This window comes from Oreochromis niloticus, linkage group LG23 (genome assembly GCF_001858045.2).
Source record: "Oreochromis niloticus isolate F11D_XX linkage group LG23, O_niloticus_UMD_NMBU, whole genome shotgun sequence".
NCBI lineage: Eukaryota > Metazoa > Chordata > Actinopteri > Cichliformes > Cichlidae > Oreochromis > Oreochromis niloticus.
Genome location: NC_031986.2, coordinates 40912196 through 40939419, shown reverse-complemented (window position 1 = coordinate 40939419; position 27224 = coordinate 40912196). Strand labels below are relative to the sequence as shown.

The 27224-nt window shown below is 40.3% G+C and overlaps 1 protein-coding gene across 1 annotated transcript; it reads right to left on the bottom strand.

The window, feature by feature from the left end:
• Window positions 1-1004: 1004 nt before the first annotated feature.
• fgf22 (fibroblast growth factor 22) lies at window positions 1005-25267 on the bottom strand. Its single transcript, XM_003439669.4, has 3 exons — window positions 24148-25267; window positions 3369-3472; window positions 1005-1918 (listed from the first exon to the last, which is right to left on the bottom strand). The coding sequence occupies exons 1-3, from the start codon at window positions 24518-24520 to the stop codon at window positions 1724-1726; spliced, it is 672 nt and encodes a 223-aa protein (XP_003439717.1). The 5' UTR covers window positions 24521-25267; the 3' UTR covers window positions 1005-1723.
• Window positions 25268-27224: the final 1957 nt, after the last annotated feature.

Here is a 27224-nt window from a genome sequence, read left to right as displayed (position 1 = left end):
AAAAAAAACTATTTAAATAAGGCTTGTAAGCACGTGAGCCGTGACTGCTGATGTATCCACATTTTTTTTATTGAAGTTTACCATGAACCAAGGCACTCAAATTACTTTACTCAATTGAAATGGATCCAGGGACTGTTTGTTCTGAGAATCTCTTGTTATATATACACACGGCTTTTAATTTCTATTGTGGAAAACTGCTTATGATAAATGGATCACAAATGTACCAACATCCAGTAGTAACACAAATTGAGCTGAATATGGACTGAATATTATTTTCCCTTATTTTAAACAGTAGGACTACAATCCAACAAAAAAGTCAACAATAACAATAAACATCAACTTCAAACAGTTAAAGAGTATAAAAGTTTTAAATATATTAAATGTTCTATTAGCCTTGTTGTCGAGAAAACGTTAGAAAGACTTGAAAGAAGCAGACTGTAAAAACCATTTACTATGGCGTACGAAATTAATGAAGCTGCTGCTATGCAACGCCGTGTTTGCCTACTGCTGCTAGAAAGCGTTAAATGAGTCAAAGCAGATGTCAGCGATTTCACGACAGAATTAAAGACCAAGATTCAGAGACTAGATGAAGCTCATCGCATGTTCTCTGTGATCTGATTTCTAATCTATTAACTGTAGGTTGAATGAGAGAAGCAGAGTGACAGAAGCATGCACAGACGTTGAAAGGGCATGTCAAGAAATCCAGCATGTTATCCCAGTAGTTAGCTTAGTTCCTGTCATGTTCTTGACATATATCAACATATACACACAGAACAGTACAACTATCGTTGTCTTTGAGTCAGTACAATTCAACTGCATGTCATTATCTTTTTTCTAGTGGTGTCAGTTTTTTCCCAAGCAACAGTGAACATGTATAAAATTTGTACCAAGGACTTAGCTGAGGCTTGAGGTCATGAGTAGAGGTTCCCCTTTTTCTTTGATTCTTTGGAGTGTTCTCATTGTGTTTATTAACCCATTCATTATGTTAATTTATCTCTATTTAAAAAAAACCAAACATTTCTATAATTGTTCTATTGCATATCCATCCGTCAGTTCTCTTCCAATAATCCTTGTCAGGGTTTGTTGCATAAATGTAGTCATTCTTAGCCTTACAGAATATTATTTCACACACTGCATTGAAAACAGAGCTGGATGCAGTGCGAATACATTAAAAAAATGTTTTTCAGGTTGACCTGCACATGATGCAATGTACTGATAAATTCACATGTGCTTTTTTGTGAGGCTAAATATGCAGCAAAATGAAGCCAAGCTGCTGGAACTGAGCTACTACGCAGATGTTTTTAATAGTAGAATTTGATCCTGCCCACTGACTTATAAGGGTCTCTTTTAATAGTGATGTGTTTTCTTCACAAATCCAAATTTTATCATTTGAAAGCCCCTGTCTCACTATCTCCCCTTCTGTCCTCTCACCTCAAACATGTGCGCTACAAACACAGGTGGTTTGGTGGCAAGATAGATGTCTGAATGTAGCGTAGTTCTACTGTATTTTGCTGTATTACTGAACATCATTAGAAAATGCAGAAAATAACTTAAGAGTAGATATTATACTACCTCTACAAATGTTACAGACCTCAGCAAATGTACATTTATGTGACAGGAGGATGGAGTAATAAAAATACACATTGTGTCACAGCCACATCAACACTAGTCCTCGGAAGGAGGTGAGCCATCCAGTTGTTGGTCAGAGTTCAGACTTGGACCGCTACGAGGGGAGCATAGGCAGGAAATGAGTAGATGGGTGTCTTCGTCTAGCCTTGTGACCTCGCCTCGGTTTACCACGCCCATTCAGCGAAACAAACATTTGCCTGCCGCTGTGTTTCCAGCGAAGCGAAGCATATGTATTGTAGCCGTTCTCCTCAATGCGCTCTTTAAACTTGCAGCTCGGGTTGTACTTCACCTGTGATTGCAGGAAGAAAGAGAAGAGACTTTAAAGAGGGTGTGAGCAATTAACCTACTGCTAACAGCTGACTGCTGTTCCTTCTCTGTACAAGGCCAGCTTATAAGTGCACAAAGGTTAATGACAGTTGTTGTAGTAAAAGATTTCCAGGTGTTTGCAGTATATACAGTGAGTTTATCCACTGTAATGATCTGGGTTGTTTTTCTCAGGTAGTGGAAGTAAGAATTAAAGGGTTGGTTAACCCAAATTTGAAAGGAATTTCCCAATCCTCACCCTTTAGAAGACATTCACCTCTTAAATATCTTTTCCATCAACTCTGTGCAGTTTGTTTTAGTGGATAGGAACAGGCTTTCCATTCCAGAAACAATATTCTGGTTATTTGAGATATGTTTACGCCTGACATTTTCATTTTCTTTGGGACCATTTTCTAAAAAGTGATCTTTGACAGAGACAGATGATGGTGAGTTCTGTGAAATATCTTGGTTAACTGGGACATTATTATTGGAAGGACATATTCATTTCTGTTCGCTTACGTTAAATTGAAATCTTAGACACAAGAGCTTAAAACGCTTACAAATGTGAAAAGGCGTAAGTGTGACGAAGCGGGTGACTGGTGTGTGTCTTTATTTGTGATTTGGATTAATTGAACCTGAAGTGTTCTCAGATTAATCACAATATAACAATAAAACAAAGGTTTTTTTCTTAAAGGCACCTAAAAATTCAACCTTCAGCAAAGCCACTTTTCCACGGGTGGTTACAGCTTCTTATCAGTAAGGGTCTCAAAAGTCGCAGTTACAAGAGGCTCTGCTGCATTCCCTTTTCCAGATTGTTATCAGGCTCCTGTAACGAGGCCTTCTCTGTGATAGCATCGGGATAAAGTGAGCATGCCGTGATTCATCTGCCATTTTGTAAAGTCCACCATCGGGTCTATTTATGTCCTATTTTGTGTGTTAGATGGTCGGAGGCACTTGTCTTATCACTCATCCCTGATGTTTTCATCTTCAAGCTTTAAGTACACGAGCTAGACACCACACACCTCAGTTCTGAACTGTGCTTGATTTTAACAATGAGTGGTGATTACTTTTGAAAGCTGCTGTGCAAAACAACAATTGGCAGATGGCACGCAAGGACTTACATGAACCCAGCTGGCTATTTGTCATTGCTGGTTAGGTTTCTTTTCTCTGCTGTCTATTTTGATGGTGGAGCAAGCCAGCTCAAGCTTTTGTATAGTCAGACAAGGTGCAGGTGTACAGCCATGATTGATTATAACAGTCTGACATCTCTCTGAACTTTCCATCAGAAGATTTCTCAGATTTTCCCTCTCTTCGGGAACATCAAACATAGGGTGGCATTCATTTGGGACTCATGTATATCCTGCAACCCCAACAACTTTCCTTCCCTGTCCAGAAGTCTTGACCTCCAGAAAAATGTTGCCAGGTTGTATACGCACCGATCCAAAGAGCGTGCCTTTCTTGGACATAGCTAAGTACAGCCCGGTGCTGACAGATTTGATGGCAACAACTCCCACACTGACAGATCGGATTTCCATCAGGCCTGGAAAATAAAAGGAGAACAAGGGGCAGGATTAGAAAGATCCAGATTTGGGAGCTTCTTCCATCAAAAGCCATTCTATCATTAGTGATTAGTTTATCAGACAGCCATATGCTCTGAGGAGAGAGAGTCCAGGACAAGAGAAAAAGCTCACATAGAGCAGGACATGTACAAGAGTCTCACAAAAAATTGCATTCCTATCAGATCACGTCAGGGTTATAATTATATTTTCATAAAAGCTTAATTGAGCAATTTTAAAAATGTACCCATGGATTCCAAACTGCATCAATGTTGTAACACATGCTTATATATCAATCATACCATCTACTGCTACTACATATATCAACTATAGGCCTGCAACTATTGGTAAATGTAAGTATTTTGTTGATTATTTCACTGATTAATTGAGTAATCAGTTTTTAATGAGCAACAAAAAATATTCAAAAGAGAAAAAACAAACATATGGGTGACACATTCATGATTACATGGTGATGACTGAGCGCTACAGAGCAGGTTCATTAAACAAAGCATCGAAGCAAAACATTTATGTCAAGGATTTTTATGATTGAGTTATTTGAATGACTTGATGAATCATTGCAGCCCTGCTATCAGTCATACTTAAATGTGAACATAATCATCCTGCCGAACTGCATCCATGCAACTCTCCAGAAGCAGCCCTCACGTTCATGCTTTGGTCATGCTGCTGTTGTTTACTGAAGGACATAAAACCTGCCTCTGGTGGTAACTTATGTCACCCTGTGAAAATCTCCAAGATGAAGGGTTCTACCTAGTTGTTTTTAGAGATGTCCTGTCTCACCACAGCGTCCTTAATAGGAGCTAATTAATGGAGATTAATGCTTCTTTTGGTTTTTCTTCCTTAATTTACCTGCAAATAATCTCAAAAGTGCTTTGATGTCTTGGTTTGTTGGGTGCAAATCCTTTTTTCTTATGCCTTGTAAACCAGAGAAGCAGAAAAGATGCTTTCTTTTCTGTTGCTAAAAGGCCACTGTTGGATATTTGTAAGAAAAAGAAAGATTTCTTAGCTTTGGACAGACGTGGGTATACACAACACTAGATCAAGGTGCTGAAGTTCTGCATGAGCCAAAGCTGGTAGGAAACGAGTGATGGTGATGAGTCATAAAAGCAGCAGTGGGCCACAGGTCTCCCAAATGACCAATCCCCTTCTGTTTTGGTAGAACCACAAGTCTTGTACAGAGCAGTGACTGAATAAAGTTCCTGAATAGTTCTGATGAAAAAGAAATGCAAATAACAGAATAACAGTGGCTTTGCAGGTGCTGCACTGTACTGTGTTTTTAAAGTCTGTTTATTTGTGCAATTCAGAATTTTTTTTGGCGCTTACAGGACGGTTCAAATACTTAGTGCAATTGCTAATCTTAACATGCTTTTAGACTAAATAATAAGAGTTGCAATAATAATAATAATACACCTCCTTGATTTTTCAGACCTGTTGGATCCTACTTAGTATACCTCTACCTATATTGCTCACTACCAATGGAAGTATACTTCTTCCTAAACATAGACTAATATGAAAATTCTTCAGCCACCCCTAATTTCATTATATTTTGTTTCCAAGAAGCCAATTTTTTCTCAAGGAGGCGAGCGAACCCAAGACTAATTGTCTTGATCAATAGTTCTCCATGCTTTCTGACAGTCTTTCAGTGTTGTTCACTGCTTTTTCACTCATTTTCATACAGTCTTTGTATTTGACCATTTTCATGGCAATTTTTTTATTCATTAATCTACCTAACACTGGCCTATGAATATTTCAAAAATGAAAAAAGGCTCCATAGTCAAGGGATGAGCCAGTGTTTTCTCTACACATAATTGACAACTTAGCAAAGAACCGTTTGTAAATGATATCTTTAGCCACTTTGTTACTAGGAGCCTGTCACAAACATTATTTGTTCTCATTTCTGTATTTGAATTTACAGTTTGACAGACATAAAATAGTATTTTTGCACCAACAAGTATTGCTAAACAGCTATTAGTCTAAAACCTGATACATTTCACCATGGTGTGCAGCGCATTCTTAAAAGATTTGAGGAAACTAGACAAATAAAAAATGACTGACAAATTGAGGACAATAAATGAAGTGTTAGGCCTTAAAAACAATAAGATGAACTGTATCTGAAAGTCATGTACTTAAGAAACAGGAAAAAAAAATCTAGACCTGAGATATGGCCTAAGAGATGCATCTGGCTCTTCAGTTGATCCATCTACTGTTTACTGAAGCTTCACCAGAAATGGTCTCAGTGGAAGGTGTCTGTCAAGAAGTCATTCTTAGGGAAAAGACTGAGGTACGCCAAATTACACAAGAACCTGACTGAAATTCAGTTCCAATAGGAATGTTGGAGTGAGGTATCCAAATTTGAAAGTTTTGGATCCAATTTGTACTAAGGAGATCAGTGCAGAGGCACCCCAACCCTCACCATGGATAGTAACCAAAACCTTTCTGTCTGTGCACATTTGTGCGTTTCAGTATTAAAGAAAAAAATGATAGCATCTCTTTCTAATCATATACAAATGACAGCACAATACAAAATTGCATATAGCAATACTAACTGCTCCCCAGGCTGCTATCAGTGCCATCAGACTAATGTTGCTGCTCTAACACAGAACATCTGCAGTGCTCCAAACATAAGAAAAAAACACATACATCTTTTACATTTTAAGCACAGAAATATCTGACATCAGGGATTTTTACACCCTGAACATCACTAGTCTTGTTTACCAAGTGAAGTCATAGTCTATATACACTGATACAAAGAAGTACAGAGTAAAAAGGAGGGGGGGAGGGTAAAGTACACAAACACAAACCCCTGTTGAGTGTTTTTCTTCTCTGACTGGAACACGTAAATTAAATCCTCTCTCTGCTCGTGCAAAGCTGCAGGCAAGGAGTCCATCCAGGTATCAGCTGCCCAGCTGCACCCGCATCATTCCTCATTGTCTCTGATCCTCCAAGAAAACATTGCTACTTTGATGGTAGCCTCCTTTTTATGAGTGCTGTTTACAAACACCGGGTGTGCTATGGTGGCACCTGGAGCGTGCAAGGGACTCATCAGCAATTAGCTGAGCCTCTGCTGGTGATTGTTGCACTGCAAGGGTTTATGGGGGATTAGTCCAGGCCAATGAAAACCGCTGGTGCCTGAAAGTGGTGCCAGCAGTAATTGTCGTTATTTGCTGGCTTGAGTTCCAGGCACAGTAGGTGTGATGGAAGCATGTTTGTTACGTCGGAGACAATGCAGGGACCTGAATGTAAATAGCTACGTTTGCTCAGGTTTAACATATCGGGTTTAAAGCAAATACGAGTAAGGAGTATAATTATAAAGGGCCTTGAGGCAATTTGCTGCTATAGAAATAAAGTTGAATTGAATTTTAATATTGGGACATAAAAAATAAACTATATATATTGAAGAACTCATTGTATTTTTTTCTTCTTTTAATGGATCTTGCAATGGGATTGGACATTCTCTAGAGGGAATTTATTAAGGAACACCTTAAATATTCTCCTGTCCTACTCCAGGTCTCATGCGCTACACTTTATTCAGTTTATTCGTGCTCATTGTTGTAACCGATAGACACAAAAGATCTGAGGACATGGAATGGGGATTTCACATTGTCTAGAAGAATCACTTGGGCTCTGGACGCTTGACCACACATCTATAAAGACCAGTTAGATCCATATAACTCACAGTCCCCCCTTTGAAAAGTCACTCCATTGTGTTCAAAGCCTGAGAAATCAGAGTGAGGTATTTCAAGCTATTAGAGAGCTTATTCTAACTGCTGAAATCCAAAGGTCAGTTTGGTGGAGTGCTCTGCGCTCACAGAAAGAATAATATTGACATAGGTTTACAGGCAGTACGCGTTTTTTATCTGTAACTGTTGTATTGATTGAAGTCAGTTTGCTAAAATTAGATAGTCATGAGGATATGGCCTCTGCAAATGAGATTAATTTCTGTTTGACAAATTGCCCCTGTTTCTGGATATGTCTAACATTTTGAAATTCAGTAAGGCAGTGATTCAGTACTTCATAAAACGTGTTTTGATTGATCGCTATACTTTGAGATAATGATATATATAAATATTTCAAAGTTTTGAGCAATTTCTTATTCAAAAATCTGCTTCAAATGTTGAACAAAATCACAGTTTGACGGAAGAGGGAGAAACACAATGAAGACAAATTAACTCTTTGTCAGTGAGTTGCACTGGAAACTGAAGGTCACTTCTTCGCCTCGTTCTGCTAAACAAGTATCAACTGATGGCCCCATTGAGCTCATGAAAAAGGCACTTTTGGCTTCCCACTTGCAACTGGCAAGATCTCTTAACCTTTGACATGTTTTGGCTGGGACTGTCAATAAGCTCAAGCTGCCATTACAAGCAAATCCTGCACTATACATGTCTAGTCAACTGTGGACTTGCCATTTACTTCTTCTCCATGGGTTTTTTTTTAAAAGCATAGAAAAAGTCTTTTACTCAGTCTCTTTTTACTCTTTCTTTTCTTTCCGTCCCCCATTTTTTGGACGTTAGCCCATCGTCAGATCATTCAAGCCTTCTCTGACCTTGGAAAAAAAGCAGAAAGGAAAGAGAGAGACACTCACAGGGTTTCCTTTTGTCAGACTCATGGTATGGGGGAAGAGGAAGGAGGGAGTACAGGATGAAGGTGCTGGTTATAAGATGGTGGCCTCGGTGGTGGGGGCAGAAGCGTCCAGAGCCCCTCCACCCTACTCCTCTACAAGTCTTTGTTACTCACCTGAGAGGTGAAGAGCTAGACAAGATCTTATTAATGACCGAGCATTTTGAATAGGGCTATGCAAACTGTGGCAAAATAGTTCCTTCCATCACAAATTTAGAGTAGAAAAGAGTGAAAGACGGAGCAAAAAAAGAATGGAGAAAAAAAGATATTTTTCTACTCCTTTCCTCCTGTCTTCTTTTTGTTCCTTTTCCCAGGTCTTTAATTTCTTGGGTTGCCCCCTTGAGCCGCCCTCCATGGCTCAGTGCTCGACCAGAGCAGAGCCTGGGAATCTTGGAGTTCCCGCTGTGCTCCTGGTCTTGATTGACATACCTTTTCAATTATTTCACAGTTTGCTTGCTTTTTAAACGAAGAGGGCCCTGTTGTTTTTTTCCTTCTGCCCTTCTTTTCAAAACAAGCTTTTCATGTCGGGTTCGGGCTGCCAGGCCTAATGGCTGTGACCAGCACCTTTGATCTGCCATGACCCCCTCAAAGGGTCTGGTACTGGGCAAAGCAGCCGTCTGTGTGTATCGGCACAGACAAAGGCTACATCACTCACTATTCCTTTAAACACCTTGAGAGATTACCATGAGAACCAGCTTTCTAGTGGAGGCCTTGACAGGTGCAGTGATATGGAAACTTGCACATTGAGCCCTGAATGTACAGTAAATAATTTGGAGGGTCTTGTCGGAAAGGAAAGTTTTGCTTGGCTAATCCCAGATTTAAATATTTAACATGCACCTGCCAAAATACAAATATGCTCCAGCAATTTTAAGGAACTTTGGGTTTTTGGACACCATTTGGAAAAAAAGATGGAAAAAATGTAAATAAACACAAATAACTCATGGTGAAATTTGCACATTTAATATGCGTGGAACAAAATCAAACCTTTCGTTTATAGTAAATCCAGAATGCCTCTTTGATGGCTTTATCCAGCTATTTTTGAAACTCAAATTAGACACAATATGAACTGCTCTTTTCAGGCCTTTTTATTCATTCTTCACTTAATCACTTTTCATGTAGTCAACTGAGCATGACACCATGAATGCTAACAGGAATATCCTGTTCCAAAGTATGCATCTTTATCTCGTTTTGTGGAGTTCATTACGTCAAGAAAAAGACAAAAGACACGCAAAATGTGTGTTGGAGATAACAGTTCTGATAAGTTTGCTTAAATTTAACCAACATAGTCATATAATTGTGCTACAAACCATCGGGTTGGTTTATATGTCATCTTCCTGAAAAAGCTGTAATTAGAACAGACTTGTGATTATTCTAATGGTAATGGTGCATGACAAAACATGCATGGTTCATGGCTCGTGGTTCAGTCGGGAAACTTTCTCTTCTCTGCATGTTAGCTCTCTTAACTGTATAAATAAAGGGAACAGTTTAACCTGAAAACTAATGCACTTTGGACCAACATTACCTGCAGCCAAACAAACTCAGGCCACAATTCCACATTTCTCATTCATTTAATAAGTAATGGGAAATAATAGACCAGAGGTCAAAGCTGATGTCTTGACAAGACAACCCCAATAATTATATGCAATGACTGATTATATGACCAAATAGCATTGCTAAAGCAGTGTAATCAAATAGCAAAGAGGCAAACAATAGCTTGCTAGCTTCTGAAATTTAAACACTTCCTATCGATCTTATTGATCGGTAGGGGAAGGACAGTCTATTTATAAGGCTCATATATTAGAAGTCTGATATCACTGCTGGAACGCAAGTGATACTAGTGCAGTGATGATCTCATTGCAATGAGTAGCTAATATGAAAGCTGATCTTCTATTTTATTTGTAGATTTTGACAGGACATAAGAAAAAAAATATGTATAGTGAGCAGTTGGTTTTAAATGGTTTGCAATTTGAATATGTATAACAATCCCTTGCAAAGGAGACTTCAGATTATCAGTATGTTATGTCTAGAGTATGGTTTAGTTAAGCTAATTTCTCTGATTAACCACATAACTTTGAAGGTTGATTTGACATTCGCTTACTCATTTACGTCTATTTCAGCCTGCAGACCTAGACTCTGTGATCTCTAGATGGGGGTGAAGCACAAGCTGAAAACCTGTGTTAAAGCACACTATGCCAAATATATTAAACGTGAACTGTGACTTAAGGTTTCTTCCAGTGAATTTTCCTTATCAACCAAATTGTGGAACTGGGACAAACTCATCACGTTTCTCAGTTGCCGGATTGTCTTCCATTCCTCGGTAGTCCTTGTTTTCATGTGTTCTTGGTTTCCAATATTAATCACATGCTCACAGATTAACATGCCTACTTCTACATCTGGAAACCACTCACAGAGTGCGTTCTTAAGGACAACCAGTTTGCTTTCTTTGTCCAGTGCGCTGCGCTAAGCCACTTGAACCCGGTCCTCCTCAGGATGAGGAGTATTACAGTTATCTCTAAAGTGAAGTAAACACAGTCAGCTATCTGCTTCTTTGTACACAATAGGCTGAATTTTTTTTTTTAAGTAATGGAATTATATTGTGGGTCAATTATAGCACAAGCCAGTAGTAATAATGTTAAAGTGGCTATAAACAATGCTTTAATATGATGTGAAGTAAACTACTAACAATATTTACATTTAAATAAAGAGCTTACACTTTGATTCAGGGTATTTTTTGCCACCAAATGGCAACAGCACAGATTTGTATGAAATCCATTGAAACTTTAAACACACGATTCCTCCAAGGAGAAACAAAAGAGCGAAAAGAAAAACATAAATGTTAATGTGTGTATTTCACAGTTGCTTTATGTTCAAAACTCCTGAAATCCAAACATTATCAACAGATATCCAAGGAAAAACATGCGGTAATTAACATTGTAATGTTATTGATATATTGTCTGAAACTCCTGTAGCACTCTTGGTCATAGTTCTGTGAGTTATATGCCATAATAATTGCTATCTTCTGCTTTAAGTAACATAATAATCTCATGTTTTAACTACTATAATGGGTCCTATTATTCTTATTCTTATTGCAATGTCCAAAAAGAAAGCCTCACAGTCAAATGCTATGCTATGCTTACTTCAATAGGCTCATCCAACATCCATGATCTCCCAGTCGGACCACTAACCTCTTCTCACTAACCTCTTCTCCAGCACATCCCATATTCTCAGTGATATTAAAGTCTGGAATCTGTGCTGGCCAATCCATGTGAAGCGTTCTTTCACAATCCTAGCATTGTCATCTTACAGCCATGCCATAAGGCAAGAAAAAACTCCCAGTGATGGAAAATGTGGTCATTCCGTATATTTAGGAAGTCAGCTGACCTCATTTCTGGGGGCATTTAATCCAGTGGAACTTTATATTCATTTTCATTAATACATACACACCTTTAGTTGAGTCAGTGTTGACTATGTTTCATCACCGTGACATTTATTTTTGTTTGAATGAGTGTGATCAGGTTTAAAATACAAATGATGCAATCCCGCTGTGGCTTAATAGACCAACCAGTTCTGGACAGCAATATAAAATTTACAGTCTCTTTAAAAGGAGCTGCCTCTCTGAGACTGCTGTTTCAGGATTTATGGATATTGTGTGTGTTGTATATGAAAGCAACTGTCAGTCTATAAGAACACCGTAATGCCTTTCTACAAACTGTACCTTCCCTTTTCTCAATGTCTTTAAATAGTCAGCCTGATTTTCACTGCTGTTTGCTGTTTCATTCTAGTTATTTCCTGGCTAGGTCTTCCTCTCCCTCCTTACTGGCCCCTTTGCAATGGGTCTCCGGACATGCATCATACCTATTAACTCTTACAGGGCTGGAATGATTTATTTCATCCTTTTACCGGCAGCTATAAGATATGTCTGCTCTGAGCTAAGCCGAGTGGGGTTGGGCTATTCGCATGCACAGTAAACATGAAAGGCTGTGACACACAAACACTGAGTTTGTAGGTTTTTAGTGTTTTTTTCCCCCCACAGGGGCAGGAAAGTAAATAAAAACCCTAAAAAAATCTCTAACATACTGAGTTAATGAATTAGCCAACCCTCAGTCATATCATCCACCACGTGTGAGTCAAGGAAGCACATCCAGTATGCTGAAAACCTTGGCCTGAGATCTGATTCTGTTCCTTAAATGAGCTCAGACTGTCTGAAAGCCTGAACAGTGTTTCTCTTGCTTAGTTTAGCTTTGAATTCAGTCAGATGAAGTCATGAAGGCTTTGATCAAACCAAATTGAAAAAAAAAATACACAACTAAGATAACAGCAAAGGAAATAAGAAACAGGGTTACATTTGCACCCTTTTTCTTACGCACTTGAACTTCTGCAGATGTAAACATGCTGTCAGTCTCTTAATTACTCAGCACACACGTATGCATGTGTGCTGTCATTTAAATATAACTGTATACAAAGGCCACTAACTCAGGGAAGTAGGACACAGCGAAACTGGTTTGCATGTGTGCTTTCTGTCCAAATACATTCCCTTGTATGTGGCCCATCCTGTCAAAAGAAAGAAAAAGGACGATGGATAGAAAGAACAGGAAGAAAGGAGAGAAAAGACTTGCAGAGGGTTGCTCTTCCCTGCCCATGTATCACTTGCTTTCCCACATTCCATTAAACTCTCAGGAGAGATGAGGGTGAAGATGAGACTGATAAGATTCTGTCTTTTAAAAAAAAAATTCAGTCCATATTCAGTGCCTGGGTCTTATTTTCAGCCGTGATTTTTCTACTACTACTACTTCTATTATCATTATTATTATTGTTATTGTTGTTGTTATTGGTTTTTTCTTAGCTTTTACAGCCCTGCAGCAATAAGTGAATCAGTTTGTGTAAATTGCTAATTTTGCTGATTTCATCCACGAAGTCATCCGAGCACATTACAGAGAAAATTCAAAAATGATTTGAAGTGCTGTCTTTCAGACGTTGTTGTGTGCAGGCAGGTTTTCAGGCCACTCTACCTCCCTGTCGCACTGGCTACTGAGGGAGGTGTAAAGCTGAGCCGATCTACCTCTGGGCAAGCCAGTGCGCAGGTTTTCGGAGCCTGTGAACAAGCCGCATGGTGGTGATCTGCTGAAAGCTGACTCCCACACTCCCTCGGCCCCAGCCCCGGCCGCAAGGGGTGACATTCTCTCACACACAATCCAGAGACCGGTCCTCTTTCAGGACTCACACTCGGCCCAGTTACCCCCACCTTTTCATACGGTTGTGCTAGGAGAAGTACTCCAGGGATTAGCCCAGTCAGGTCTTTCAAAGGCCATTAGAGCAAATTACAGGTATCTTCTTACCAGTGCGCTGGGACAGGCCAGGTGAGGGGCGTAGAGGCCAGGCAGGAGTGCAGGGGTCAGCTTGGGACAAAAAGACAAGGCCACCCTGGGCCCCACTCTATCGGAGTGTCTCCTTGGCTCCACAAACTGGTAGACCTGCATCTATGAATGGCTCACTTGATGGGACCTCAGAGACATTGTCTCACTACCGTAACTTTAGCCTTTTTTTCTTAGTACCCTCTACCCCCACATCTCACTCTCTCCCTGTTGATTTTCCCGTCGTTAAATCGATGTGGGCATGAGTTTGCCCACATAAATGATCACACAAAATGACTACAAAACGCAAAATCTACATGACTTGAACCACGGTGGGTTAGTTGATACTCACCTGATCTACCGTGGTAGAAAGGATATAACCTGAATGCTGCAAACACAAATTGGTATGTGCATTACAAAAAGACCTGGCATCAGTTGAAATCGAATTTGAATAACATTAACTATTTCCACTTGAAAACTAAATTTAACTTGTAATGGCAACCACACAACCATTAATGTGTGGTCTGTCAATGTATCAGTATGCTGCAGGCGTCGTGAGACTGATTCTGTTGATAAAGTTGTAGAGATGGCCAAAGGGAGTTCCGCATCCTGCCATTTTCTCTAGACTACACACAGACACACACTCTCACCCACACACACATGCCTTTTGGCCACTTGTGCCGGCCACACTCACATACACATACACACACATATGCCTCACCCTATCCCAACCGGTGGATGACAATCTAGTGGAAGAGCTGCGGAAGTGTTTCATTAGACAATTACCGCTGGTAGATAAAGCCTGCGTTCCCACAGTCCGCAAGGTTGGGGGGTCAAATGTGACCAATTACCCTCCATCCCCTCACAGGACAGATTAGCCTGTCTGATTTATCCCCAGACAGACTGACCCAATACTCCAAAATCACCATCCACATCTGGATACGTTGTGCATGTGTCAGGGGAGGCAGCTGTATGTGTGTGCATGTGAACAATTTCACTCCTCATAAACATTGCTTCTACTCTTAATAAAACAATGAAATGCACCAGCAGGAGCTAAATGAAAAGTGAATTTAAAGACGATAACGTGCAAAGAAAATCTTCATTTGGCAAGCCAAAGACTCTGACAACACTGCGCTCTTCTTTACCACACACTTCCGAGTCATTAGTGTGTCTAGAGGTTCTGTCAGCATGTTATCCATGGTTGTTATATCACTGAACACAAGCTTCCTTGGCCAAGCAAAGCTTTGATTGTATGTAATGGAACTTCAATCAGTTCATTAGGGACCCCCAGGATGCCGAATCAGACCCTACCAAACCCTAAATTTATGAGTGCAGATGGGGAGGCAAGCTAGCCAGAAGAGGGTATACTAGAGGACGACTGGAAGGTTTGGGTTAGTGGGGGTGGAGGCCTGCTGTAGTCAGACTGAGGGATTGGAGAGGTGAAAAAGGTTAACGAAGCCCACAGTGTGCACCACTCCTGTTCGTCTGTGCCTGTGTGGTACCGAGTGGCTGTAATCTCCGACCAGGAGGCATTCTCTTTAATCAGGGAGGGAGACCAGGGAGAGCAAACTGCCTCCAAATCATGCATCACATCCGTAACAAGCGGACGACAAACTATCAAAGGCTTCACAGATAGTTATGAGCTGATCTGCCTGCCGTGAGGTTTGTGACTCACAGCTTCTGAATTTTCCTGAACTTTAAGATACCCCAGGAGGGCAGCAGGGATGGCGGGATCCATGTTAAACTGAAGTCATCTACCGTGCTACTTAATAAATAACACTAAGCAGGTGAATTGCATCTGTGTCTTATATGGTTGGTTGTTCAGACCGGATTCAGTGGGTGTAAGCATACTCAGGGAAAGACATTGTTTTTGCTGGTTTCTACCCTCATTTTTAGGATGCTCTGGCGAAAAAGATATATAAAGATCACTGATAGCGGAACCAACCAAGCAGCTGCAGTCACGTTCAACTAGATTTAACCTTTGAATTTGAGTTAAAAAGTTTATTAATAAAAAAAACCCCTGAGCTAAAAGTGTGTGCAGGCAGGTATGATAGATGCACCTTAATTGCCCACTTATTCAAAAAATGCATGCATGCCGTATTAATGCCATGTTGGAGTCAGTAATTACAAATGCCCCAACTTCAATTCAAAATCTAGGAAATAATTACAATTAAAAGACCTTTTCTGTATATTTCTTCAGGTTTGAAGCTTAGAAATTCATTAAAGTATAAAAACCAAACAAACATCCTGAAGTTTTTTATAGTATTTTTCATTGTAAATGCACAATATTTCATAAAGGGGGGGTCACTTGGCTACTTTTACACATCTGGCCATGAGAAGACCTGTGCAGCCTGAATGTGCAACTGAATACAGTAATAATCTCCGTCAAGCAAGCCTTCCTAATTTCAAAAATAGCGTCTCAGGTTGGACCAGAAACTTGATCATTAATGTTAAAAGAAAAGCAAAGTGGGAGATTAAACAGGTCTACTGAAGGTGTGATAGTGGGCAGTGCATGTTTTTGGTGCTTAACACATACTAACGACAGAAACAAATGTCTTGTCCTCTACTGCAACAAGGCTAATAAAATGATAAGAGTACTTACAAAGTTTAAAACCAAGCGACCTTTTTAATCTCAACAATCAATCCAAGATAACGTGACTGGCGATACATTGTTGGTTGGCATGTGTATATGGCAGTACTATTATATATTATTTTTAAATAATTGTCATTTAAATCCCACATAGTTTTTGCAGTTTTCCAGTCCAGTGTAGTTGTTCAGTAGTAGGCTAAAAAATAAAGAAACCTGATTTAGTTTGGAGAGTACTGCCAACTTTAGGTATGTGCATATGCAATTCAGGTGTGCAGGTGTTCCAGTGACTGAGCACCAGGACACAGAATATTCTCTGTGGCCTGAGCTCGCCCCATATTTACATTATTAAAATGAGATGGGCATACAGGAGGTGACAGAAGGCACAAGAGTGAAATCAGGCAACCTGTCAGAGCTGTCACTTGCTCCACTGGCCAAAGGGCCCTGACCTCAATCCTATCCGTTGCAGGGGAGGAAAGGTGGAAACGGATACAGCTGGAGAGAGACGGTGACAGGTAGGAAAGGCCAGCAGTCAAAAAGAGAATAGTGAAAGTATGCTTTTATTGATATGTACAGACTGACATTCATATGTATTGCGTTTCACATGCATATGAATATTTTGGTCAGGTGTGGACAGCTGCAGAACAAAAAAATAAAAACCATTCAGCTCTGAAAATCCAGCCCATTCTTCCCTATTTATTCCAAAGTAGGTCCAAAATAACAAGGCAAGAAGAACGATCGTGCAAAGAACCAGGAGCTATAGAAATGCAATGTGATGCATGATGTGGACTATACTGTTTCAGCTATAGCACTGCAATGCTTTGTACCACCCTCTGTGTTCTAATGAGGAACGTGGCCTTTCAGATGAGAAAAACACCCACGTGCACGCGAGCTCGCACATGTCAGTGCGCATGCAAACACACAAACATGCATGCATCCGAACTGAGTGCAAGGTAAGGTCTGGTTCATATTAGCCATTAGGGAACGGAAACGCACATCTTTTTCAGCTTAGGGTCCACTTCATGCTCCTGCAATGGCACACGTATAAACACAGGCACATGCGTTGGGAACATACACGCACATTCAAGGAGCTGACATGATATTCACATCCTGCCCATGTTCATTTAGTGAAATGGCCTCAGAGATAAAAAGCAGGTATGGGTTGTTTGTAATGCAGTTCAGACAAGACTCTGCATGGTCTCAGGATGTTGGAATGCACGGACTGAACCAGAGTTGCTGTTTTTAGTCTCTCACATTTGCATTAATTATCCTACTACTACTTTCAGGAAACAAACTTAAAACACAATTATTCAGTCCAGCTAGTTAAATCTATTTCAGTTCAATTCAGTTTTATGTATATAGAGCAAAATAACAACAACAACTGCCTCAATACGTGTTATATCATAAGTATAATGTAAGCATGGTGAAAATAGCCGTAAGGTAACCTCTTTGCCTCAGTTTTTTGAATATATCTTACATATTTTTGCATTATTTTTTTAACCAAATATCGTTAAAATGCAGTAAAACTTTTTTGATTTTATAGATTTTTCTCCTTTAAGGTCCAATCCAGCTGCAAGATATATTATATGCATTTTTACCTTTGGTTCCAAATTTGGTAATCCCCTTAACATTCACCATCCAAAGCCAGTTTTAACAGTTCGATTTTGTTAAAATGAGCATTACATTTTTAGGAGTTCTTTGCCAGACTTTTAGTCAGGCATCAAATTTCTTAACATAATCTTAAATTGCCCAGAAAACACGACACAACATCATGATAAAGAATGTCGAATTATCTCTGACTTTCTAATAACTTTTAGCACTGATGTAACTGCGATTAGCCGGTAGTAGAGGCAAGGTGTGTGATTTTCATTCTGCGGTCGTACACAAAATCACACACATTATGACTTAATTGCCTAACAGCATGTCAATATTTAGCCATGCAGGCTGATAGGCAGCCTTTGGTTGATCTGTTTATGTTTGTGAGAGAGATTAAAATCTGCACGCGCTAGAGCTTCCTTGTGTTCTTGTAACTTATATGGTAGAGAAGCCCCAGATTCACCTGAAAGTCACCTCGGAGAATAGCCTCCAGTTTTATAGCCTCCTATTGCTCTCTCTTATGATAAAACTTATGAGAGGCATACGTGCTTTAAGGGTAACAGGTGCATAGCATTCCTAGTGCAATTCTTCCAGTGATTTTAGGTTAAATGCAAACACCTCTAAACTCTTGTAGCTGTAGCCAGTCAGCCATGACTGTATTTAGGGATGCCAAGTTGTTTCTTTTTTCCCATCTACAGCAGGGGTTCTCTTTCAGCTTCTTTATTCCTGGGCCAGTGGTTAAACGCCGTCCAACACATGATGTCTGGCTCAGTTCAAGCGGCGAGGTGAAAGGCTTTATTGGAAGGGTCAAAATAAAACCATTAATCTGCCTTGGTCTATCTAAGGTTGAGGCAAGACCGCTTTCCTCTGTCTCAGTGGGCTGATTACGTCAGTGCACGTGTGTGTGCATGTGTACGATTCGAGAGGTAAGTGGCAGCTGCTCCTTCATGAATATTTCCTTTGGCGAATGATTTCAAACATGTGGTGCTGCATGAGTAAGGCTAGCTAGTCGTCTGTTCCCAGCTGATTTAATTAATATGTTTTACACCTTCCACAAAAAGCTCTTACTGTAATAAGAGCACTAATGTGGTCACATTGAGGAAAAGGCCATATTTTTCACTCTAAAAATGAAGTGCTTGGCTGTGAACATGTTCAGATTTGTGTTGCTCTACTGGAAATAATTGTTGCTCGTTACACTGATGTTTAAAGCACCTAAATCATAGTGTAGCTTTTGGAAAGCAACAAGTCTCCTCATGCGAGAGGATGAAAAGTAATGCAAAAACTACTCATCCTCCATGGCCCAATTAATATTTATAGAGTAGGTAGTCTTGGTCTATTATGCACCTTAATACTTTTCTGGTAAAATCATTTGGATATTGATGTATTTCTATCTTGCTATTAAGTCATTCTCTGCTTTTTACAAACTTAAGGATTACATCGTCAGTCAATGGTGTCAAGGTTCAAGCTGTTGGTTGCTGGAACTGTGAAGTCTTCTCTTTTGTGTTACCTTCACACCCACAGGATGTCCATAGCTGTGCGATGTTATAAAGGACTTGGTTGTCAGTGCCAAAGTCAGACTCTATAAACCTGCTGATGAACCCCGTAAACCCCAGAGAGGAGCTGGAGCCAGACTACTAAAGGTTGTTAGCTACTAATTGCTACATTTCTAGGGCCCATTGAAGACGTCAAACCCATGTGGCAGAAACCAGGGATGCTCTACTAATTAGCCTGACACTGACACTCTTGTCCTCCAATGTTCCCAGGACAGTGATAGTCTGTAAATTTGTATGAAGGATTTTAACATGTCAGTAAAACATAAATGTGTATCTGTGATGTTTTATGTGGGTTTTTTTGTCTCTTAATAACAGAAACTGCAATTTAAGTATTGATTTCATTTTTTTTTCCTCATACAAGCTGTGGTCGTGCCTTTACAGTGAAGACTGGGGGGTTAATGCATGATTCGTGGGATTTTACCCTCCTACTGGCATCCAAAATGTCCACGAATCCCTTCTCAGTTGAGACAACCCAGAGGAAACCTTAATGCCTAATGAGCAACGGGAAGCGCTCCAGCACTCCTCTAGCCTTTAATTTCCACCTCAATACTAAGCAGAGCACGCCCCAGCCCTTCTCCTAGCCTCATTAACATGTGTATTCTTCCAATTCAAAACACCAAAGTACTTCCTTCAGCCAGGTGCTTCCCTCTTTGGCCCCTCCAGCCTTGGTGCTGTTGATCCAGTCACACATCCCAGTCTGAGCTATAGCAGAATTAATGGTGAGTCATGGTGAGGTTAAAAAAAAGGCCAGGGTAGAATAACCCTTCTTCCACCTTTAAAATGGCAGACAGCACAGAACAGACATTTTGTAATATCTGTTGTTTTTGAATGTTAGTGACATTGTCCTTAAAGTGAAACGTGTGTTGATGATGAACATTGGTATTTTTAAATTGTCTCATGCTTTGCTGTGCCATTGCTTTAAAGCACTGTGCATGCGTAGTCAACTAGGGCTTTAGTACGTCACACAAATGAGTAGCAGCATAGCACATGACTATATACAAGTGATGCTTAAACAGTTAAAATTTGTGTATGTGAAAATATCTGTGCTAAGACGTGCATGACAATGAACTGTAAATAAAAACAAATGTTGTTTCACAAACTACTTCTCTGTAAAATGCAATAAATTGAGTTTTACGGCTAAAAAATAAAGATTTAAATTTTTTGCTCCTACTGCACATCCTTTTTTGACACTGTCCATCTAAAAAAACCAAAAAAAACAAAAGCAACTATTTTGTCTTTGCAAGACTGTCCGCCACACTCGTCTCGTCCTTTTATGATTTTAAAATTCAAGTCAGTCTCTCCTGTGTGAGTGACAGTTTCCCCTGTGTATGAAAACTTTGAATAATTTCCACAACATATTTCAGTTGGGTGGAAGGTTTTCACCCCATGGTTTTGCTCCAAGTCAAATACACTCATGAACTTGGAAAACATTCACATCAAACAGTAACATGTTGCACACCAAGGGAAATTTAGTAAATACAACACACCCCGGCTGCGAGAGCTGAGAGGCTATAGAGGCGAAATTAAGTTAGTCTGGCCACAGTGACTTTTTGCAGTTGTAGCGGTGTCACCTTATTTCCTAAGTATGAACTGGCTGATGCTACTGGAGGCTGACCAAGTGTTTGATGATTGTAGCCACACACATGTAGTCCATCTATTTAAAATATAAGGAAAAAATTAAAACATGCAATAAAACATACACAGGGTGGCTTGCCAAAAAATATTTTGTAAAATAGATAACAGACTTGACAATTACAATTACAAGTAGCCTTCATTTGTTAATTAAACTGGACTTTAATAATTACACATGCTGCATTAATACTCTTCTACACTAGGTGCCCATAACTATTGTAATTGGTCACAAACCAGTTGCTGGGTGTGTCTGCGCAGCTGTTGTGCTTCAGGACAGTCTAATTAGCAGGCTACGATTGGTAGTCCATGACAGGATATGATGTGTACCTGCCTCTGAAGCTTTTGTAAACACTTGGGTGTGTTTTTCCCTCTAGATCATTTTCTGCTTTACTATAGTTCAAAAGAAAAACATGTTGTCACCCTCCCTTCTGGTCTCTCAAAGGACTGCACTTTGACTCTTCGTGTGGCTGTTTCAAGTTATTTTTAGTAACACATAATCTTTTTTTATTATATGTGGAACTATAATTGGAGCATGTAGGTTGACAGGATGTACTCAGATTATAGCAAGATAATTTATCTTGATTTGTCTCTATTTTGATTAACAAATATAGCCGATAATTTACAACTTTCTTGATTGCAAAAAAAAAAAAAAACTTGAGGAAATTTTGTGGATGGAGTCCGCTGTTTTTGTTTCAGTGTGATTTTTCTGTGTATTTCCAGATTCATACTCACATGGAAGAATTTTTTTAGATATTTTTTGGGCGGCTCATTGGAAATGTAACTGATATACATTCAGGCTGTTTAGTCTGCTTCTACATAGTCGTACAAAAAGAGAATTAAAACTGTCCTTTAACTACAAGGCTGTTTTAATAACTTAATAATTGTCTTTATGCTCTTTATGTCACACTCATAAGTCATTCATCAAGAATTAAAACTGAAGACTGTTAAATAAAAACAGGTTTATTTGCCACATACATGTTTTGTATTCTTTATCTCCCTTCAGCCCCGTCCAGCTGTCTCATCCTTTAAATCCTTGAGCCCTTTAAGTTAGCATGTCTCCCACTTGCCTCTTCCCTCAGCTGTTCCATGCCCCTACTCCACTGGGATTGATACAATATTTTCCAGCCTCAATTAGCAGAGAGCCTGTTGACTAATTCCAACTGTTTTTGCACCTGAGAGTTGTGAGCTGGGGCTGGAAAAACTGAGGTTGGTGAGGCGGAGGTGAGGGACGGTGCCTGGGTGTAGCAGGCAAAGCTGTCGGGGCAGCAGAGCTGTGTCGACAAGAGTGTAAGGGCAAACCAGAGGACAGAGTGCTGGGCAGGTGGAGGATGGGGCTAAGACTAGCACTAGGAAATGCTATAGGTTACACAAGTATATTAAAGGCAGAATTAGGACTGGGTCTCTCGGTATTGGTCTCTGTGAGGATCTATGTGTTTTTGCAAGTAGATTCCCACAAGAGTTCAAGCACACCTTCATCATATACATTACACTATTCTTAAATCAGATGGAAAAAATATATCTCAAAAGTTTTATTAGAAATCTTAAAAAAAAGATTACTAATGCATTGTCTTTCATGTCTAGTACCTGATTTATGTCATTTACCATGTATAACTTTCTACTTGTTCTGCCTTCAGTCTATAGCATAGAGAAATCCTCTTGCTCAGGACACTTACAGTTTAATTTCAAGGTCTCTGCAAGAGTAACAGTGCTCTTAAACAGAAAAGGAGATCTCAAAATGGTCTTAAACCAGATCTGTCCCAGTGTGAGTTGCAACCACAGGCTGACCACAAGGTTCATTTTGTTAAATCTAAGGCAAAGCCTACATGACCGCTGGTTTGGCACGGTGCTCAGCTCAGGGTGCAGAACACACCCTCATTCTGTGTGAGTGCCGAAAGAACCGTTCTTTCCACCAAAGGAAATGAGAGGATGATGGCTAAAGTGTATGAGGACATTACATCTAAGGGGACTGTACTTTTTTATTAATGGCTACTACAGCCTCCTAAGAGTAAATGACCCAATTGGCAAAAAGTAAAAAAGCATACATTTCACAATCAATTTTGCTGTTTTTAAGACATTTTAAATGTCAATTTCTTCTTTTTGCCAAATGTCTTTCAGTCCTTCGGCGTGACTTCTGCCAAACTGTCAAATACAAGCAAAGTTTGGGAGTAGTATTTTGTTATGGTAGCTGACATTTATTACCACTAATGTGAAAGAATAATGTCCCAACTTGGATATGCCCACGGGTCCAAATTTAACACAGCAATAACTCATCTCAATTTGAATTTATACCAGTGTGTGTGGCTTTTAAAGGTTCTGCCAGGTGACTAATCCCGACAGGTTAACAAATGTCATCCAGTCTGCCGCTTGGAGATCACTGAAATGGTGGCAACAGACTGACTGGCTTGTTAGCTGGACGCAGCAGCTGTTCTCCCCCAGTAGCTGTATGGAAAAACTCTGACTCACCCCCTTGTATAAAAAGGCATTAAGAACCAAACACATAAATATTACAGTCAAAGGCAAAAATGTCTCTAAGAGCTGTCCAATAAGTCAGTCAGCCAGTGACTAATGGAGAGGAAGGTCAGATCCAGAATCAGTTCATCTGACCTGGTCAAGTAATGGTGGTTAAGAAACCATCACTGCATGAACAAGGTTTTCTCAAGTGTCCACAAATCATAGATTGTCCGACAGATTACAAACTGAACGACACAGATCTGTCTGAATATGCTCGTCCAGTTGAGCACCGTGATTTGACATATTGCACTTTTATCTTGTTTAACTCGTCAGACATAATGTGGGTTTCTGGGCAAAGCCACACTGCTAGAAAATTTTACATGAAATTCCTACTTGCATGTACACCCACAGAAAGCCATATAAAATCACACCAACAGAGCAGATGAACTGTGAAGATTACAAATCGGTCTGTGTTGGAAAAATGTGTTTCAGATTACACCTGGTACCTATGACTGATGCACTTTCACCACAGTTTTGACAGGTTAATTTCCAGTGAAAGGGAAACTTTTTTTTTTCCAAGACCACTTTGTCTTTCCTCAGTGCCTGCTGGCCCACGAGGAGTCTAAACCATCTCTAGGTTATTCCCTTCCTACCTAGCAACGCTTCCGCCCTGTTCTAAACAATGCAACACAAATTGCTCAGCAGTGATATGACTAAGGGATATCCCCATAAACAGCTGTAAAAGCGAACAGATAAGAAAGTTCAGCCATAAAAATAAATCTGAAAACGTCACAGGGCATCCTCCCTCTGACACAAATTTCAGAACTTCAGCAACTTTTTTTCACTTTACTTACTGTCAGCGTAGTTTTTACGTCGAGTGCCGTCCACCTTGCCGGTTTTGTCAATGCAGAGGAAGAACTTGTTGGCAGAGTAAAGTCGCCGAAGTCGGACGTCACCCTCTAAGTGATTATAACTGCGCGTGTGCCTTTCCAGTGTCCATGAACAGTTGATTCCGCTTGCGAGCACCTGAAGGGGTTCATGCCCTACTCGAGGAGGACAGGCCCCCGTGACGGTACCAGCGGTGACCAAGAGCACGGTGAAGCATGCCAGGCAGAGGGAGGCTGCACTAGGCAGGGGGAAATGTGGACCAGCAGAGGCTGCAGTAGTGGTGGTGCTGAGGGCAGCTTCAGGACAGAAATGAACTGCGGACGCCGTCCATCTGCACATGGTGGGTCAGACTCCCAAGGTGCACCTTGTGCAAGCTGTAGGCATGCTGATGATCAGGAGAAGTCCCTGTGGAGGGAGAGAAGGAAGGGAAGCGGCACTTACAGCAAATCCTCTGGATGTCACACCCGATCTCCACTTTGGGCTGAAAGCGGGCCTTCCTTCCTACAGAATCGGTTTTGCCAGAGTTCCTCCAGTTGTCATCTTCAGTTGTGTTTGTTTATTCTTTTTCTCTCCTCCTTTAACAAAGCGTTGCAATTTAACAATCCACTTTTTTGAAGTTCCTCCTTGATGCTGCTCCTTGCTTGTTTGTCGTCTCTTCCTTTGACTGAAGTCTTCTTCACTGGTCCATAATTAAAGTCCTGGGCTCTATGAGGATTCACATTCGTGTGTTTGAATGAGTGAGTGTAAATGTATAAGTGTGTTTCTGTGCAAGTTTAAGCATGTGTGCGTGCACCTTGCGATGCTCTGCTGTTTCCAGCTGGGTAGGAACAAGTTGCCTGTCTGAGTTGCTGACCCGTGGCAGAGAAAGAGTTGACTACTTCTAGTGTGTGTGTGTGTGTGTGCGTGTGTTGTGTGTATGTGATACTGAGAGAGAAAGAGAGTGAGTGAGAAAGAGAGGGAGTGAGTATGGGAGGTGTTTGTGACAGAGAGAGGTAGCGAGAGTGTGTCTGTGTGTGTCAGAGTCTGTGAGCACAGGGCAGCGAAGCAGTGAGGCAAGCGAAGCCACGCTCTGCTGTGTGCAGTCAGTCAGTCCTCTCTTCTGTGAAGGCAGCGGCTCAGTTGTCCTGCATTTTATCCTGGGCAGGGCCAGGAGAAGGGTGGGGGGATGGGGCCACTGCACTCATTCATAACCATTTCAAACAAATGAGAAGCCTTACATCAAACACCATCCTCATTTTAATCTCTTGCAGAAAACTTTGCTCTGTGAGAAATAGGTAGTTTGCCTTTAAACTTGAGGATTTTTTCCGCTTTTTGTGGTTACAGACACCTGGAAAGGCTCAAACTTTCTTTCAACATGTGAACGGTGAGACATTTTGTAACACAGTCAAATCAGCTCGATTGCTGTCCAGTTAAACCTTTTTTGACACCTTCACTCTCCACATGGGGCAAATTAAGGGAGCTTTCCCCTTTTTTTTAATGGTTGCTGGTTTGAATCATCAAGCAGTCAGAAACACAGAGCAGGTTGTGAGTGTTGGTAGACCTAGTCCAGATGAAGTCTGAGAGTCTTTCTGATCGCCTTTGTTAATATTTCAATGGGACGGTGTCTCTGATCTTTACCATTTAATTTGGCAGAGCAGGATGGAAATGAAGAACACCTTTTTTTGTGAGTTCACACACTTGTCTGTTTTTAGAGGCTGTGTAATAAGCCTGATTAGATCAATGACCGCAGTCAATGCATTATTATATATTACAATTTTTAACAATATAGGGAAAACTAACAAAAACATCTTGAATAGTCTTGAAATTTATGGAAAATGTTGTCATTTTGGTAAAAAGATTCAAAGAGCCAGCAGCCAGGAACAACTAATGCGATTCAAAAGTATGCGTAAGAGCGTAAAACACAAGATGAAAAAAATTACCAATTAGCTTTGCCACTCATCTCCTTTTCTTTATTTGGGTCCTTGTTTCAATTAGCACACGGACCTGAGGCCACACTTGTCCAGTGTGTTTCCGAGGGCTTCATGTTCACAAGTGGGACAGTCACTTCACACTCTGTGGGCTTTTTGACTGCCCCTAGAGACTTGAGCCCTTTTTGCATCGCCACAGTTTGCCCCAGTTTTCAGGGTTTCATATTAGGTCATAGTACCTGGCTTTAGAACCAGGTACTAAAATAGTACCTGGTCAGTTGAGGTTCTAAAGCAATCTGAGCAGGTACTAAAATGTAACGTCGTCAGACTGCATGCCACAGATTGGCTGGTCAGTGGTCTAAACTGCCATTTTTGAAACCCAGTAACGAGGGAAATGTCTACAAAAAACAATGTTGTGGTCCCCAAGTTTGACAAAAAGCCACAGACCGAGCAGCAGGTATATCATTGCCTGGATGTCCACCTTTGTTGTAGCGTTCTCTCACATATTAATTACGCTCAACTTTTAATACCAGATCGCTCAAGCCATTCCTATACATGCCATTGTGATCTTGGTGTCTGCCAGCCTCCATGTAAAGGCTAGTTTCAGCATAAATCTAAAAACCCTGCTTCCATTTCTCTTCAGTTTATCAGAATTTAAAGGAGCTTTAAATGAGCTTATCAGCATCAAGCTTCCAGGTCGTTGCACATGTTATTTACTCTAAGCTCTTCACTGGCCTCAACGTGTACTTTTACAATATTTCACTAACGATGCTCAAAACAACGTCAGACACTCCCAGAATGTGCAATACAGTTTTTTAAAAAGTATTTTAGTCAAGAAGAGAAGCCCACTTAGAGTAAAGAATAATTAAATACAAATAATTATGTTTGTGTCACTGCCAAAACACAACAATACAAAGACATAAAGCCATGGACAGCAAAATGGCAAAAAGAGTCCCAAGGAAGTCCCAGTTGTCCTTCCTATTCTGAAATTTCCTGTAATTAAAATCATACAATCATTCCAATGTAGAGCAGAACTTGTCAAAAATCTGAGCGCCTCCTGAGGTCAACAACAAAGCTCAGTCGTCATGTGAAAATCAGATGTGGCAGCAGATTGCTTTGTGGCGTCTTAGAAGTAC